At 39.6% G+C, this 18,409-nt stretch overlaps 1 protein-coding gene across 2 annotated transcripts in view; it reads right to left on the bottom strand.

The window, feature by feature from the left end:
- The window catches only part of KDM5A (lysine demethylase 5A), a 45,964-nt gene that overhangs the window by 24,425 nt on the left and 3,130 nt on the right, over nt 1-18,409 (bottom strand). For both annotated transcript variants that reach the window (XM_086885545.1, XM_086885546.1), the window contains exons 3-11: nt 18,243-18,365; nt 15,904-16,074; nt 15,292-15,426; nt 10,067-10,172; nt 9,436-9,524; nt 6,378-6,536; nt 3,991-4,110; nt 2,728-2,886; nt 982-1,163 (exon numbers count right to left, since the gene is read on the bottom strand). In XM_086885545.1, coding sequence (XP_086741671.1) covers nt 982-1,163; nt 2,728-2,886; nt 3,991-4,110; nt 6,378-6,536; nt 9,436-9,524; nt 10,067-10,172; nt 15,292-15,426; nt 15,904-16,074; nt 18,243-18,365 — 1,244 coding nt within the window. The remainder of the gene's footprint in view (nt 1-981; nt 1,164-2,727; nt 2,887-3,990; nt 4,111-6,377; nt 6,537-9,435; nt 9,525-10,066; nt 10,173-15,291; nt 15,427-15,903; nt 16,075-18,242; nt 18,366-18,409) is intronic.

Raw genomic sequence — 18,409 nt, 5'->3', positions numbered from 1 at the left:
ACAGTCCATCTGCAGTGCTGAGATTTCCTTTTAAGATCCATCTGACAGAGTACAAGCAGGACTCTGCTGGCAGCCTGCCGGGGTTCTGGGATTATGATTTATCATAGTGGATATGGACATATAATGGATATATATATATATGGATAATGGATATATATATAGCATACTGGATTATGATTTAGCCAGGAGATTTATCCGCGATTCTGCGGGCGGTGCCGCCCCCTGCTGGCAGGAGAGGGACAGGGACAGGGATAGCAGAGGGAGAGGAGAGGCAGAGGAGAGGCAGAGGAGAGGCAGAGGAGAGGCAGAGGAGAGGCAGAGGAGAGGCAGAGGAGAGGCAGAGGAGAGGCAGAGGAGAGGCAGAGACACCGAACCAGCACTGTCTGAGCTCACACCGAGCTGTCAAACATGCCAGTTCAACACCACAACATTCCCAGGGCTGCTCCAAAAGGCAGAATCACTTCCAAATTTCTCTTTATGAGAATACACACATATTTCTGTGTGTATGTGGATCTGCTGCTGAACAGTCAGCTCTGATGCCTCTAGAAGCCAAGAGACAGCAGACTCCACTTCTGGCACACAGACATCCCAGCTTTAAAGCATAAAGCATGGAAAAAGGGAATTCTTAACTTGGTTCTAAACAAAAAAAAAAAATCTTAAAAAAGATAGGATCCTGTAAAGCACAATTTTATGGTGACACTGGAATGCTGGCCACACAAGAACATTTCATCAGTTGATGAAAAGCACTAATATACTTGTCCTGGGTTTGCCTTAATTGAATGCTTTGCCTTGAGCCCTCTAGGGTGCTTTAAAAAGCATCTGTATTGAGTTTCAATCACAGCTAAGGAAAGGGACCACTCTGCACATCCAGCTTTCCATGTGCAAACATCCTCAGTGTGCTGAGGGTCTCTGAGGTAGAACTGCAAACTTCCCCAAGCAAACAGGGCAGGGTAAGGTAGATGCACAAAGGACAGCCCTTACCAATGCAGGTAGTTGATGGAATAGCTCCAGTGGTCTTCAATATGCCAGCAAAAGGAGGAGAAGCACATCCCTACGTACAGCCAGGGCACCTTCATGCCAGAGATGTCTGCATTGATGTGAGCAAGCACTGACTGCTCGAGAATGGGCATGTTGTTCAAGTTCCAACCAGAGAGAGCATAATCCTGCCAAAAGGAGAAAATTTGAGCAAATCACAACATAAGGACACCGATTCCAGAAAAGGAAGGTACAAACGAAAACATCAGCCAATCCATTTCTATAGCAGATAATGGGATATTTCCTGCAACAATGAAACATCAAAACTGGAAATAATTCCTTAAATACCATAGTCATCAAATAATCACACTACGATTTTAACACCTGTCTTAGTAATTCAACACAGCCCATCTTATTTGGATCAAGGCTTATACACTCAGGTTTTGATTTCTTCCCCAACACAAGACTGCAGGTTTCATGCTTTTCTGGTGGAACAAAATACCAGCAACACCAGCACAAGAACTAAAGATATAAGTCTTCAGTAATACAGGACAACTTTAAATTGTGAACAACACAGTGAATCTCATGTTATTATTCCAGCTTTTTTAACACCTGTTTTATCATGCTGCACTTTACACTGATCTACTTTACAGATTACTTTAAAAAGTTTTCTCAAGAAATTCCTACACACTCAATTTTGAGAGGACAACAACACCTGTTAAGCAGTCTCACCTTTACCTTCAAATACACACAATTTTGAAAAAAAAAATTACAATCCAGACAGCCTTAAAAGGCCACTACTGCACTTCAGCATTAATTTACTTTCCACTTTTACAGAAGCTTGATTGGAGTTTTAGATATATGCCATAGCTGCTGAAAGGACCTGTCAGGCCCTCAGCTCAGCCAAACATTGATTGTGCTGTTTCCTTTGCTCTGACACTACAAAGACATTGCAGTGAGTCAGAAGACTTAATTGATCTGGTTAAGAAATTTTTCAAGTGACTACCTCCATACAAATAGATAAACAATCAGTGCTGACTCACTAAGCAGCTACACAATCACAGCATAGCCAACAAAGGTACACACAGGAAGGTGCAGGAATAGGTGCAATAGTGAGCAGGATTACCTCTTCCAGTGAGCAGTATAAATTGATTTGGGGCTGTGTAATCAGGAAAACACACCTTTACTATGTCTGAATTTAAGCATACAAGCAGCAAGAAAATTGCTTTGCTACAGTAAGGTCTGAGGGACAATAGGTAATACACTTACTAAATAATCTTTACAGAATGTTCTATAATTGAATGCTGTATCTATCTTCATCTACATCCTTACAGTATGCACAAGAAACAAGCTAAACCAAATTAGTTTGTTTCACCCATTAAGAACCTCCTAAGGAGGACAGAATCATGTTTCTGTAGCTAACTCTATAATGAAAAGGTTTAGAACAAGAAAAGAGCCTCCTCATACTTGGACAAAGTGCAACAACTTGCACATCTTTGCCTGCTAAGAGTAAGTGATAGAAAACAGGTGTGACTTAAATCATGAAACAGATCTTGGCTATCAGCAACCAGATCTGTCAAAGAACCTCAAATATCAGATTAATGCCCTGCTCAAAAGGAATGTTAAGTACGTGCAAAAGCCTGAAACAATTTCTTCATGAAAAAAATCCACGCTGACTTCTGACCCAAATTCTTCATGTGAAATCTTATGCAGAGCAAAGAATGGGGTCGGTTTGCATATCCTGTTCCTCACCTCCTCCTCTGGCATCAGCTTTCGTCGGCCATCCTTCACTGGGAAGCCGCTCCCAAAGTCCTTGGATGAGATATCGGCCCCATATTCCACAATAACATCTTCTTCTATGCTGCTCACTAATCGCCAGAACTCTTTTTCTACTAGCTCAGTAGGAACCATCTGAAAGCAGAAGGGATGTTATGGTAGGTGCAGATAACAAAAATTATCATTCAAGCAATAAATTTCTATTAACTCCCCGTGAATTTTCATACACCAAGGTCGCTGCCCCTCTCTCCATCTCTTCAAAGTCATGGTTTGTGTGTGGCAAAGTCAAAGTTTGGTGTGTGTTCCTACACAGTGGCTGGAATGTTTCAGGAATTGGATACCACCTCATGGGGGAAGGAATAAGTGAAAAAGATGGAATCACCACAGCTACACCAAAACACAGGGGGAAGAGGAGACAGCCAACAGAAATCAAGCAGCAAAGGGAACAAAGCAGCATGCAAATTCCAAACTATTTCAGAAGATAATGACCAGGGTTTCTAAACAGTGAGGAAATGCAGATATAAAATTGTGTTCAGGAGCTTGATCTTCATATAACTCATCATTACTCTTACTCATGTGTATTTATTTATGAAGCTTATTCTTAAAATAAGCTTTGTTCCATGTCCCAAACTTCTATCATAAATTGTAGTCCTTGAAAGGTACAGGCTTTAGCAAGAATGTCCCTAAATTACCAAAGAACATGAGAGGAGGAAGGCCTTGGTGCTGCATGCAGTCCACAGGACAGTCCCAAAGCAGAAACACTAGTTTGAAAAATGCTGCTGTGATGCAGAACAAAAAACCCCAAAAAACCCAAAAACACTGTGATTATCAGACAGATTCAGTCTATTGACTTGTCTACAAGAAAATACTGTAGGAGGAAGGAAAGCAAAGATTTATCCTCTAAACCAAGACAAAAGCACAGGAAGGGCAGAAGGGCCCCTATGCCAAACAAGAGCAAGATACTGAGTTCAGTTTATCAAAAAGGGCAAGAACTTTAACTAGAGTGTGCCCAATACAGTAAACTCTAATAAGCAATAAAGCTGTCTGTCCATTGCAGGGAAAGGGTGAAATGAAGTTGAAATGAGACCACATGCCAGCAAGCTAAATAATTTGTTTACATGTTTGAAGCTTATGGTGCCTCTTTAAACAAGGCTAAGATGCCTTAGCAAAAATCCAGGATCAGCTGAAACCTCTTCTCTTTTTCCCTTACAAGGAATCCCAACAAAAGCTGAAACTCACATGGACCGGCATGTTGAAATAATCAGACTTGAAGTTATCAGCCATTTCACCAAAGCTCTGGAGAGTATATTCCCTGACAGCTTGTTCAAATCCAAAGGCCTCTCGGGGTTTGTTGCATTCCTAGGAGACAGAAGATAGAAATATTGTTCCCTGCAGCAGACTCTGACACAGTTACATTTTTAGCAAGAAGCCCCAGTGTCCATCTGAGTCCCTAGGCAGCACAATAAGCTCCCAGTTTTGAGACTTCCCCAGGCGGGGCAGTCACACCACAGCGGAAACAGCCCCCGATTAACGGCACAGAAGTTAATCTAACACTGTAACCCCAGTGCTGCACACTTCTGCTTTCCTGGCCAAAGCTACATTTCATCAGCTACAGCTGCCAGCCACACAGCAAGACTGTGCACAAGATGCTTAGGCAGCCACAGGACATTTCTGCAGACACACTGGATTCCAGCACCTGCAGAACAACTGCACAGGAACAACCCCCCCGAGTGTTTCAGTCTTATCAAGTCAGCAAATCATCAACAGATTTGACACTGTGAAAATATATAACAGGGAAGAGGAAAAAGGAAATTAGAACAGGGCAACACAGCCAACAACAGACAGGGCCAATCTGACAGAAAATCTCCAAGTCTTTCACTGTTCTATCCCCATTCATCTTGAAAACACAAAAAAATATTGGTGGATATTTCAGCTCCTCTCCCCACTCATTTCTAATGTGTCCTCCTCAGCTCCTTTGGAATTGACACCATGTTTATATATACAAGACACATTGGAACACAAAGATGATGTAAAACTATCTGATACTCAGCTTTTTAGTCAAAGAAAGGACTGAAAAGGAATTAATCAGTAGTTTCTCTTTTTTTCAAGAGGAATTATCCTTAGACTATTCCCAATATGTATCAAAATGGTTCTTAAATGGAGCCTGTGACAGAGAATCTACAACATCTGTGAACACTGTCAAACAATGTTGACCTAAATACATATAAAGAGCCCTTACTCTATTCTTCCCAGCTTCTGTTCCAGTACCCTGATGTAAAATTACATTAAGCATCTGCACAAAATTAACATCTAAAGTAAAAACTGAGGCAGACAGTACTAGCGAATGCTTCAAACACTGCAGTTACATGTTTACAGAACATATTATAGGCATGTTTTCTCCTTCTACTTCTTATTTTCAATGTATTTGCAAACTTTTTCAAGTATTTTCCAAGTATCATTTGCTACTAAAATCTTGTTTGGCACCGTATCTTCCCTGGGTTTGTCCCTGCCTGCATGTTTTTCTTTGGTAACAATCTATCCCTGTTTCTACTAGCAATAATGAAATTTCCTGAGTTTTCACATTCTTAAACAGTTGCAGCCACTCTATTTACTACTATAGTCTCCAAATTAACTCAATATTCTATTGCTGCAGTTTGCTAATACTTCCTTATTGCTCTTTCTTAAGAGAAAACAAAGAAGTAGGTTAATCCACTCTCTGAGCGGCAGCCTGGAGGGAAAGTTCCATCTCTTCCCTCGCCTGTAGCTATGAATTTCCACCTCTCTTCAAGCAGCATTTGCCTGAGTCCATCTGACAGCCTCATCTCTCAGTGAAGGGCGAGAGCAGCTCCAAACAGCGCCATAAAGGAATCAGCAGGAGCCAACACCAGGGAAGAGCACAGGGGAATGGGCATTTAACCACTGCTCCTTTTGGAAACAACTGCAAACAGCAAGCTTCTTCCTCTTGATCCTACATCTACCAACCTTCTGAGCTTGCACAATCTGTCTCCTTATGACAAATACCAAGCCAACCAAGTGATGTTTGCTGTCTGTTGATCAATCATCTCTTGGAACTGGGTAGCTCTTCTTTTTTGAGTAATGAAATTCAACTAGCTTTCACTTTCAGAGCCCGAGCAGTTCCTTTTTTAGACTAAGCCAAATCTAAAATAGCTGCAACAAAATTTTAAATTACTTCTTTCACTTTCTGCTACAGGCCATTCTGAACAATGCTATAATGTCTTTCCAATAATCAAAGCTCCCTGTTGTGCCTAAATTTCATACTTTATTTACTTCATAGTTTACAAAATGTGTCATCATTATGTGGAAACACCCATTATGACCCTAGTTCTCACCCCTAATTTCCCACTACCACGTTATCAAATTGAGTTTCAGCTCTTAATACACCAAGGTCAAATTTTTGGCTGCCACATGGCAATATAATAAACAAAGGTTATGCCCAAGCTCTAGAAGGAATGCCTCTCTCCCCTTATGGCTCATCAACCAAAATTCAAGGCTCATCTTGCCAATATTCCAAAACAAACTATGCATTCTACATGGATGGATTGCTGATCTGCTCTCCTGATCTTTCCAGGTACACACACAAAGCTCCAGCAGCTCTTGAACTGTACCTCAGCAACGCACTTTGGACACCTCCAGTCACCCTTGGGTACATCAGGAAGAGGAGGAATCAAGCAGAAAGTGTGATAGCTGTCATCACACCCATCACACAGCAGCAGCTTATCCTCGTTATTTCCTCTACCACAAAATAAGCAAACATAGAGATCAACCTGTGGGGGAAAAAACAAAAGAAGAAAACAGTTACAAGAAGTTTGTCACCCAGAGCCCACCCTACTTAAGCTAAGGAAAAAAGGATGATATCCTGAAGTCCAGTACATGAGCACCAAGAGACTCCTCTGGTTTTTGAGAAGTATTGACAATGATGGCTTATGTTTCATTCCCAAAGCAGCACTTTGTGGGGGCAGCAGGACTTTGGGTGCTGCAAAATTACTATGCAGCTCAGTTGCACTATCTTTTGCTGTCTAAATCAAGCAGCATCTCATCTATGTTATTCTCAGGCAAAAGAGTAAGTTACAGTTTTTAGAACTCCTTCTCTTCAGCCCTCTTATCGTAGAAAACAATTTAAACTGAATCTCTACAAAGACTGAATGGCTAAGAAAATGACTGAAAATCTCAGAAAGGTATTTCAGAAATACACTCATCATCGTTTGCAAATGCACAGTGGTGTCTTTGCAATGAAAAAGATAACAAAATTCACAAATCTACAGATCTCAATCTTCAATTCACGAGGAAGAGAAGGAAAGCACATGTAAAGGTACCAACTTCTTTCTCATTTTTTCCAAAGCAAAGGATAAAACCTCCAAATGATAAGAGAGAAGTATTAATCCCAATACAATAGCAAAGTTTTTTGCTATTGTTCAAAGAAGTTGTTCAAAACCGTCTCTCAACAAGAACAACACTGACTGGGAGACTGGGGCCAGAGAGAAAACCATACAAAGAGATTTCTTTGCTCTTGTTTCCTGTACCGTACCAAGAACTTCAATTAACAGAAACATTTAATATAACACTGAAGAACTGTAATAATCTAAATGGAAAAAAACTGGCTATTGCTTTGCTATCGCTAAAAAATTCCCTTCTGTATAAATTTTTACTAACAGCACGAACTTCATGAATGACACCTGCTCCAAATTCTGCCACTACTCCCACCAGCCCCTGGCGACTCGGGCTGTGCGCATTTCCTTCACACAGCTCAAAATAACACCAGAAGAGGCGGGGCTGCGTTCGGTGGGGCCTGCTAATTTAATCAACATGTCACAAAAACATGTGCACTTCAGCTGATTAGGTGTATTAAATAGTTAATGACAAAGCCATCTCCAGTTACAGCTGCCTAGTTAAATATGCAACCTCCTAGCTGTGCAATAATTTACTTCTTAAGGAGACTGCTCAGGTTTCTTAAGAAACTATTTTAAAAAATAATGCAGCTCTACTCAGAGACGTATCATTTTCCCCCTCATGGAATAGCATGTCTGTCCAAAGCACCAAAGCAGCTGCTTTTGTTGCATGTACACAGCAGGGAGGGAGGCAACCTCAGCAGGCACTTCCATATTCTCTTCCCAAAACTTCACAGCGCATGAAAATAGCAATCCTAAGTTTTCTGTGGTCCTCACTAGCTACCTCCCCCTGGTAATAGCTTCTTTCCTCCCAACTCCTATTAACAAATGCAACCTCTGTGTTAGCCTAAGTGATGATGTGGCAAATACAGAAACTGCACTGAAACAGATATTCACAACAAGCAGATCTGTGATCATGCAATAACCACAAAAATCCAGCTAGCCATGTAATAAAACAGCGTAAGACTATGATGATATACAACCATATGAATCAAAGGGAGAGGAGGAGATAAAAAAGTGTGTTTTGTTCTCCCAGTTAGAAATTCACCAAATAAAATCAATTTTGTAGTTAGCACTTTAAAAAAATATAAATAAATGATGGAGAAATACACACAAAACTGCACCACAGTATTTTTCAGCCCAATGTTATATGAGGTCAATGCATCACCAGTGCATTTAGGACTGCTCTCCTTGTCCAAGTATTAAAAAAAAAGTGTGAAAACAAATAGTATTAAGTCACAGAATTTCAAAATATTAAGAGTTACAGCAATACAATTTCAAAACAACAGTTCTGTGTTACAGCATTTTCCTTTTCCCTTATAAATACAGGTTGATGTGTTTGTGTGAATAAAAAGAGTAAACAAATTATAGTGCTCCATAAAAAACCCCAAGAGACTAGAAAAATTATTTTAAAATTAAAGTATAGTTAAAATTATGAAATGTACATGACCTAGGAAAACCATATACTCAGAAGTAGTAGCACAATTGAAAAAATTCAAGTCACACAAATCCTAACTCATCTGCGATGGCACGGGATCTGGTTTTTGAATACCCAAATTCTCCCTCTTTTTTCCCCCTATATAAAAATGTGATTACTAGAGTCTTTAATCTTCCATGGTTGAAATTTAAGATAAGCTTTTGTAAGTGTTCTCAGGCTAAGAGAAAAAAAGGAACAGCTGAATTCTAGCAAAGGGTCTAATTCTCTGGACAATAAAAGCACTGATCCCCATTCATGGCTGCACACACACATTAAGTTATGACACTTCAAAAATACAAAGTCACATTCTAGGAGAGACATTAAGAACAACTGTACATTGCTTTTCCATTAATTTGTCTCTGACAAACATCAGAGAACTAAAAGTTTTATTTTTCCTATTCAAATTCAGAACAGAAGCGACACAAGATGTGGAATTGCTAAAAACAAACTCCTGAAGTAGTGGAGCAGCTCAGAATCTCTTCTAAGGAAAAGAAGCAGTGTTACAGCTGTTCTACAAAGGGGAGCTCAAACAACAACTGAACTACTGAAGGCATTCAAGCACGTGGCAAGTATGATCAGCAAAAAGCTTCACATTCCTGTCCAAAAGATTAAAACCAAAGCCTAGAGCACAGATTGTTTTTCAAAATACTGTTCTTTCTTCCCATAACAGTATCATCTGCTGTGGCACGCATCCATTCATCTCTTTGGAGGAGTGGGGGTTCTTTTAGGGGAAAAGGGAAAATCTCAGCAAATCAAGCAAGTCCTTTCTATGAGAAATCACAGCAAAGGCATCACACTTACAAAGTTGACAGAAAGAGTTCCCTTGCGCTGCCTCATCTGCATTCCAAATGCTTCTGATCTGGGTCCCTTGCGCCTTCGCGTCACCTCATCTAGAAGTAAAATGAAGTTAAATGCTATTAATATCACATCAAGATAAGACTTAGCTTGTAAAAACACCACAGATACCCAGCCTGGCACCCTGCCTTTCAGATCAGAAACTACTTAACAGTCCAAAGAAAGCAAAAAATGCCATCTTATACCTGGCCAATCTAAAATCAACAGGGATTAGGGAAAACATCTTTTGCTTATCCCCACAGGTGATCCCAGTGGTCCCATGAAAAACAGTGAATTAAACACCTAAGTTGTGCACTTTGCCGGCAGGATCAGTTTCAGTACTTTTAAATCCTGCTTTCCCTTTCAGTCACTCAATTCATGGAACAGCTGCTTAATTGTTATTGTTACTATATAATATATAAAGAGCTGAAACTCTGCCAAGTTACAAGAAGCACTCTAAATCTCTCATGAATGAAACCCTAGAATACTTAGCTTTCTTCTTCCAGTTTTGATTTGCCTTCCTCTTAATACTGTCTCTAGGGACATTCAGGAAGATTTAACAGTCTCACTGAAAGCAAAAAGCCCAAGATTTAATTACCCTCTTTATCCTTTGCTCCCAATGACAGTCCCATCATCTTGGGTCCAGCTCCAAAGATCTGCAGCTTCTTTAGTTCAGTGTTTCTACTCATTTCTCCTGCCTCTGCCTAAAAATAAAAACAAGATCACATCAGAACAAACCACCAATATTTCCCCTCCAGCTTTCTTCACAATTTGTTGCTATTCCACTCTCCCAGAATACATGCTCATGGAAAGAAGCAGGCCTGAAAATGTTTGATTTTCTGTTCCTAAAGGCAATGAACATATGCAAATGAAGTATGAGACATAATTTTTGTCCCAAATTTCCAAATTATTTCTCATATAATATTCCAGATCAACTACAATAAGTCACCTCCACACCAAATAAAAGAATTAGGTTTGACTTTTTGCAAAAAATAAGAAGAATGCCAGAGCAACTTTTTCCAAAATCACTACGATTCAGTCAAGTGCCTGGATCTTAATGCAGTTTCAACAGTATTTCCTTATCTTCTCCTTGACTAGAAACATCCCTATGACATTAATGAGTTCCAGCCAACTTCCTTCAGCTTGGCTGCTTCTGGGCTTATTTGTGATGAAATGTTGTGAGTACAACTCAGATCACAGCTACTCATGCTGTAAGCTCAAAATCAGAAGTAAAAAGACCCATTTAGTGACAGCTCCATGCCCCTGCCAGCGATCTTTCCTGAAGTGTTCTGCTTAAATGAACTTCTTCCTGTTTCCCATTACTGACCTACCTCATTTTCTCCCATCACTGCCTCTAATCTAACAAGAAAAAGAAGAAAATATTCTGGTTTTATCTGTAAAACAATCACCTTGGCATTTTTCTTTATGCTGCCTCCTTAGAATTTGAAAAATCTCTCTGATGTGGTATAGAAGGCCACTAAATTCTCGCTGTTCAAAAACTACCTCCTGAAATTCACTGATCTTAAAAGATCTCAGCAAGCTTTTCAGCTTTGAAGGTGGGCATGTAATTTTAAAGAAGTTATTCTTCAGTTAACTTCCTGATGATGCTTCATCTGTTATTTTTCAAAGTTATGGCCTGATATCTCATGCCTGTCCCTTGGGGTGACAAGCCTTCAAAGTTTTTAATAAATTATTAAAGAAAAAACCCAAAAATTTATTCCAAAATAGTGTTTAACATAAGTTCTAATACATTTGCAACGAACATAAAAAAAAAGATGATTTTTCTGCCTAAATCAGTTGTTTTTCTTGCTTCCAGAAAACATTTGAAGATATAGTTTCCTATGCATTATTACTCTAAGGAATTTTTAATGATATTTACAGTCCCTGTTCCCACTGAACTGGGTATGCATTGTGCTAACAGGCATTTTCCAACCTTATTACTGCAGATACTCTAATTTTCAACATTTATATGCTGCTATTAAATTATTTTCACTTTATATGTGACCAGCTTTGTAAGCCCACTGTGCAACTGTGCAAATTTTTCCTCACCAATTCCTCACTTTTTGGCTAACAAGCCATAAGGAAACACACCCAGAGTCCCTCATTTTCCATTTGAAATTCATTAACAGCTCAACCATTCTCTCAGCTAATAGAACCTGACAGAATCAATCCACATACTTCAGCACAGACATCATTTCAACAACAATCTCCTCAATTTCTCCTAGTATTGTGACCAAAGACAGTTTTCTCAATGAGATATAAAAAATAATTTTATCATATTTACTAAAAGTAAATCATTAACATGCAGCAACAAAGTTTTAGAGCTTAAAGCTTAAAACTAGTTTAAAAACACATTACCTGAATATATTTTCATAACTCCACTGCTCAGATTTACCTGGATACCACTAAACCTTAGTGGATGAAATCCATTCATGCACAGGTGGAGCTACAGAGTTTTGAAAAAGAACAGTCTGCATATTGGAAGCTGAATGTTTTTAAAAATCAGATTCCTGTGTAAACACTGACAGGATATTGATACTTAAAGGTGTAAATACCAGAAGTATTCAGAAGCCCTGCTGAGCATTTTTTCTGCTGTGTCCTTTAAGACTCTAGGAAAAGCCAAACTCAGAACTGGGAATGCATGGAAGCAGCAGCAGCAGTCATGTGTTCCTTGCCATTTTCTCACTGCTAACAACACAAAACTCCAGCTCACTTCTGCATTCTACCTCCTCTACACAAGTGACACAAACTTGATTAAGCTATGATTCTGCTCTTATCTCCTCTTTGTCCTGAAGGATACAGACTGTGTCTTTTACCTTCTCAACTCAAAGTACAGCCCAAGGGCTTTTCCTGCATATGGGCCAAGGCTAACAACACGATCCAGTTGGACTGAGTCACTCATGATTCTCTTGTCTCACCCCTCATCAATTCTGACACATTTGCATGCCCACTCTCCACTCCCAGTGCACAAGACTACAATGGTTACAACCAATAATCAAAAAATTTACACGTTTGGGGCATTTGTCAGCATCTCCCACAGCTCCTTTGTTTCACTATTTTGTTTCACAGTTGTTCCCATGGAAAGAAATCTTTCAAGTGAAAAAAACCTGAAGCTTATTTTATTGTGTTATTCTGCAATCATAGATACCTGAAAGCAGATATACTACTTAGAATTGTTTTCAAGGAAATTCTCTGGACATTAAGTTAATACCCTTGAGAAGACAGCACTTTTTGTTCCAGTACTGCAATTCTTTATCAGAAATCACCATGACATAACCTCATTAGACAAATCCCTTGTCAGCTAAAATACACTCTAACAGATCATTTATGAAGATACACTACCCTTTCCAAAGAAAGTATTCTCCTAAATTTAAGCTTTCCTTAAGGATATTCTCTTTTCCTAAACTGAATTAATTTACTTTTTATTGTAATTTTCTTTACAAGCCTTTAGGAACTCAGTGCCTTCCTGCAGCTTTTATTTGTGACACCTTTCTTTGGAGAAAAGAGAGAATAAAGCATTAAGTTCATTTTCTGAACAGAATCTCTCACCACCTAATTCTTCCTTTCCTATGCAGAGACAATGTTTTCAACTGACATTTGATTACAGTATCCAAAGATTCTAAAGCCACTCTTCACAGAGGGGAACACCCATTCCCCATCTTCTTTCATTTTTCACCTATTCCAAAAATCCTGATATTTGCTTTTTCTAAATCTCTCACCCCTTTCTACTGCTAAGGATGTTTCTCTAATTCAGTTATTTCTGATTACCATATTTATACTTTCTAATTTGTTGCCCATTCTAAGGTAAGTTATCTGCAAGAAGATGCAGAGGATCTTTGGAAACTATTTCTAGCACTTGGAAAAGATCTCCAGAGCTGCAGAGGTCTGTGGAATTATCCATGCTCACTAACCAGGCCTTGTGTACCTGGCATAATAATCACACAAATCACTCAGATGTTTCAGCTAGAGCAGAATAACATTTACAGCTTTTTACATTACTTACATATTACCTGCTCTTCTAAGATTGTTTAGACAACCTCTGGTCCAATTCCAGCTATGCTTTTAGACAATGAACAGAGTCCTCTCTAAAATAAAAAGGTGCACTAAAATCTGGAACAATGTCTCCATGTTCTCAGATATTTATTTACACTGCTATCATTTCTGGCTGCTGAGGAAAAATCTGCCTCTAAATGCTGCTCCAGGGATGACTTAAGATAGTTGTACACAGCTTCCAACACAGCCAAAACCTACTTCTCCTGTCTGTGCAAGTAGCAGGAGTTTTTCTTGTATTCAAGAACTCACTTCAGCCATTTTAATAACTGCAGTGCTTAAAGATAACTTGGCTGCAAGCCTAATAAAAGGTATTTAAATACATATATAGCAGGTGATCTAAAGAAAACTATCTCTCATTTCTGAATTGTTGGCCCTTCAAACAAAGAAAAACAGCTTTACAGTGCCAGGATCACCAAAGAATCATCTTTCCAACATGGAGAAATGACAAGTACCAACACTCTACTGAAATCAGCAGGAAAAAAGATCCCAGAGGACCTTAATAAAACCGTGACACTTTTACACCACGTGCAAGAAAAAGGACATACTGGCATTCTGCCACAAGATCCATTCCAGTCCAAAGAAGAATTCCACATAGCAAATGACTGCTCAAGTTCATGCAGCACTCTCAGATTTTCTGGACAGCTCCCTACCAATACCTTGCTGGAGAGATCTGGGAAGATCAACAAGCCTGGGACTGCTTGTGTGATGCACTGCTATGTGGCTGTGATAAATAACTGCAAGTTAGCTTTAGCAGGCTGAGAAGACACACTCAAAAGGACAATTCAGTCTAAATCATCAGAGAAGAAGGTGAAAATGTACAAATGATCAAATACCCTGGTGACAAGAAAGGTGTATTATGAAAAAAAACCAAAACAGTTAAAGAGCATTTGGAAAAAACTTTGTGGTGCTGGAGCTGAGTCTAGAATGGCATGAAGCAAGTAGGAAGTTGGTTGCATATTAATCCAGCTTTCGCCCACGCTCTGCTGATGAGCCAGCAGGGAGCCAGCAGACTTCATGTGAAAAGCCTCAGGATGCTGCCTGCAAGGAGTATCTCTGTCAAAAGGGGAAGGCCTGATTTAAACAGTGCAACAGAGCCATCAGGGCAATACCCCACAATTATTTCTAATAAGACAGCATTTTAAATGGTGCTGATTCAGTCTGAATTCAGATTTCCTCCAGGGTACTTCCCAGCATTTAATATCACCTACTAGAATACCAGAAATTCCTGTAACAGCAGTAATTCAGAAAAAAGGAAACTGCTTTTCAGCAGACAAACTGTAGAACTCCTATACAGCTCCAGCCATCACTGATCACCTCCTCATACATCTGTTTCAGTTCTTCAGAACTGCCTGCCCAGCTTGAGACAGTCAGTCCCACATGGCAATTCCACAATTAACCATTACCTACGTGTGTTTGTATTTATGTCATTGAGAGGCATATTTTAAAAAGGTTTTTTAAAGTTCTGGAACTTTGCACTTAAAGCAGAAGCTTCAACATCAGCTCACAAACAGTTTTCTGTCTGTTTTCATAGACACAGTCATTATCAAGGTACTTAGGCTGCTTGTCAGTAAAGAAAAAGCAACTTTTAGAGGTTTTGACACAAACAGTGCATCTGCTGTATCAAACCAGGTCTCAGAGCAACAAACTTCTCTGGGTTTTAGTTAAATGAAGACTGTTTCCCGTGGTGGTGCTGAGCAGGCTCCCACAGCCAAAGGGAGTGGTGGGAGAAGTAAGTGTTCTCTGTCTGTAAGTGCTGATGAACAGGAATACCTGGGATTTGACACGCCTGGTTCTCTTCAGCATAACATTCATCCTTGAAGCCTGCTTTGGGGAAGCCTGGCCATCTGAGCTGAGGTCCTCAGCCTCCACTTTTTCCTTTAGATCCAAGTTAGGCTTTTGGATGCCCTAGAGGAGCAGAGCACAGGACATTGTGTTGGTCAGGCAGTGCTAATCATTCCACAGCCTGTGAATCATTCTGTTTGCCAAGAAACAGGATGAGTGCAGTCACACAGCATTACACACAGCATTTGGAAAAGAGGCCAGTTAATTCATTCACCCTTCAAATAAGAAAACCGAATCTCAGCTACCAGGCTATCAAGAGAAAAATAAACATTTCAAATTTAGCATATCATCTTTTGCCTTGTTTTCCTTCCCAACAGGGTTGTCTTCAGTCCTATAAAGAAACACCAGAGAATAACTGCACAAGGTCCCAACTGCCAGCACTGCTCTGTCACAGATAACTACGAGGGTGGTTCTAGCTTTGTTGGCACAGCTGGAGCTTCCAGCAGCACTGACCCCAGGTCCCAGTTTGACATGCAGTAAGCCAGCCCTCAGTGTGCCCTTTGGGTCCCCTCTCCACAGCGTGAAGGGCGAGTGGCTCACCATGAGGCTGACCCCGGACTGGAAGAGCTCGTAGGGATACAGGATCCGCTCGTAGTGAGACTTGAGCAGCGACCCCGTGCCTTTTCCTGGCAGGTAGCCAAGCCGACTCGCCACTTTAGACCATTTCTTCTCTTTGGTCACTACTTCAAAGCCTCCTTTGTTGGCAACAATCTGAAATGCATAAATAGTAAGTTAAGGGCTTAGAGCTGCTCTCAGCAGCTCGTGTAAAGCAAGAATCAATTAAACCAACCAAATGTTAAAAGGCTCTGTGAAAAGTGACAGAATCCTGAAATAGGCTTTCATTTCCTGAAGAACTAGTCCTGTAATAACAAAGCACTTGCTTATTCTTATGGCTTCACACATTTAACGTGATTTTTAATTTACTAGCAAATGTAAATTACATACTGTCCTGGACAGGAGGAGTCCAACAGTTAGGGTTTATGATGTGCTGGAAAAAACACAAAACCTACCATAAGAACAAACTGAGAAGTTAATTCTCACCAGACTTGTACTTGCTGTAAAACACAAGTCTGGCCAGCAACAAAGCCCATTCTAACAGAGCCCAGGCAGGAGGAAGTGTTGGAGCTCAGAACTCTCACAAAACCCTGATGGGAAGAGACTCCTATAAAAAGAGGGAAATGTGAATTTACCTTCCAACTCAGTCCATTTATTACATGTGACTTCAGTTGGTTTGAGACCAGTAATTCAAATACAGAACTATCACTGCTAACATCAATATGTACACAGAATTAAAAACAAGACCATTTGCCTGCAAGCAATGATCCCAACTGCATATGAGTTGCTTCCTCCAACACACAGGCCACATTTCCACTGCCTCCATTCCTTTTCCAGTCTCACTGCCAAGCAACTTAAAACACAAATGGCCTGTAACTCTGTTTATATCATTGTAAGACTAATATCATTTTTACAGCAGTGTAGTTTTGCATTGCTTTTCTTTACACACGAGGACTAAATTTCAAGCCTAATGTTTCACACACTGCTAGAAACCTCAAGGCAAAACCATTTTACTACTGGAGTGAAATTCATGGTTTGCTTGTGAGGCTGAGGTAAACTGAGAAGTCTAACTGTGACAGTGACAAGTAAATTCGTTAATTCTGGTTTCTCCTATAATCACAAAGAGTTACACTTAAATAGAACAATAATACCATTGATGATCATTTTTCCTCATAGTTACAGAAAAGTTCTAGAAAACCCTTTTAAAGTGAAACCATTTCTAAATTTCAACTTATCTTTAAAATTTCAGGAAAATTTGTTTTCTAAAATTATCTATGTGTGAACACCGGCTAAAGAAGGCAGTAATGAACCAAATCAACTCAGAGCTGCAAATCTATAGCCAACTGAAATGTTCCAGCTCATTACAGTGACACAGATATTTTCCAGTACCCCCCTGATATCCTGCATATCCCAATAAGCCACCACAGACACAAAAAAACTCAAAACAAACTGAAAAACATTTTATCAGCTTTTCTCTGCATTTTATCAGCCCTTCCAGACTCTCCAAAATACTTGACTTTCTTTAAAACTAAAATATACTCAGGTCTTTACATCTTTACTTACTTAAGACAAATAAATCTTGATGAGGAATGGAAACTGATGCTCTAACCTAGAAGCACTAGAACTACCAGAACTTCAGTCTTTTCCTTTCAAGAAGAAATCTACCTATTTATATTTATTGGCAGCTAGGTTTATAATGGTGCATCTATTTTCCCAGTGCAAAGCCAAATTCCAACAGAGATTTGTGCATAAACTTTGAAAGAAGTTTGGTGTGTTCACCGAACATAATTATAGAAATATTAATTTCTAGTCAGCCTTAAGCCAGGTTTGTTTTGGAAATTAAAGTATTTATTCCTGAAGCCGACATTATAAATTTTCAAAGATAGGTGTTTATAAAAACCTCTGTTGGAAGAGAGGAAGCAGAAATTGCAACAACTCATTACAGAACTGTTGATCAGAGCTGAACTGCACACAAGCATACTGCTGCCTGCCCAAAGAACACCTCAAACTCCTGCAGCTCCACCACACGTGAAAATGGAGAACTGAAAATCAAGTGGCCAGCTGACATCAGGACATTCAAGCTATACAAGGTAATAAATACCTGCTGTACAGAATCCAACCAAAGGTAACTGATTTAATTACACTGTGACATGTTTGCCCATAAACATTTACATTAGAAATGTTTCTTCACTGTATTTTCCCCCCTTATTTAATCTCCGAATTCATGAGATTAGCACTGCAGCACAAGCACTTCCTGTTGCTTGGATTCTTGAGCTCGAATGAAAACTGAATTCCCTGTCTGCCTAAGGCCTACAAATCCTTACCTTGCTCAGACCATAGAGATCCAGTATTTTTCTCTCAACCACGGGGATTTTTAAATTTGATCCTTGGAGCTCCCAAAATTTTGCTAACTGATCCAAGAAGTCCAGTTTCACTCTTGTCATTGCCTGGAATCAGTAAAGGTAGACAATCACGTACATTCAAGACCAAA

The sequence above is a fragment of the Cyanistes caeruleus genome, chromosome 4, assembly GCF_971803275.1.
Source record: "Cyanistes caeruleus chromosome 4, bCyaCae1.hap1.1, whole genome shotgun sequence".
NCBI lineage: Eukaryota > Metazoa > Chordata > Aves > Passeriformes > Paridae > Cyanistes > Cyanistes caeruleus.
Note: the sequence above shows the minus strand (reverse complement) of the source record. Positions and strands in the feature narration are given on the sequence as shown.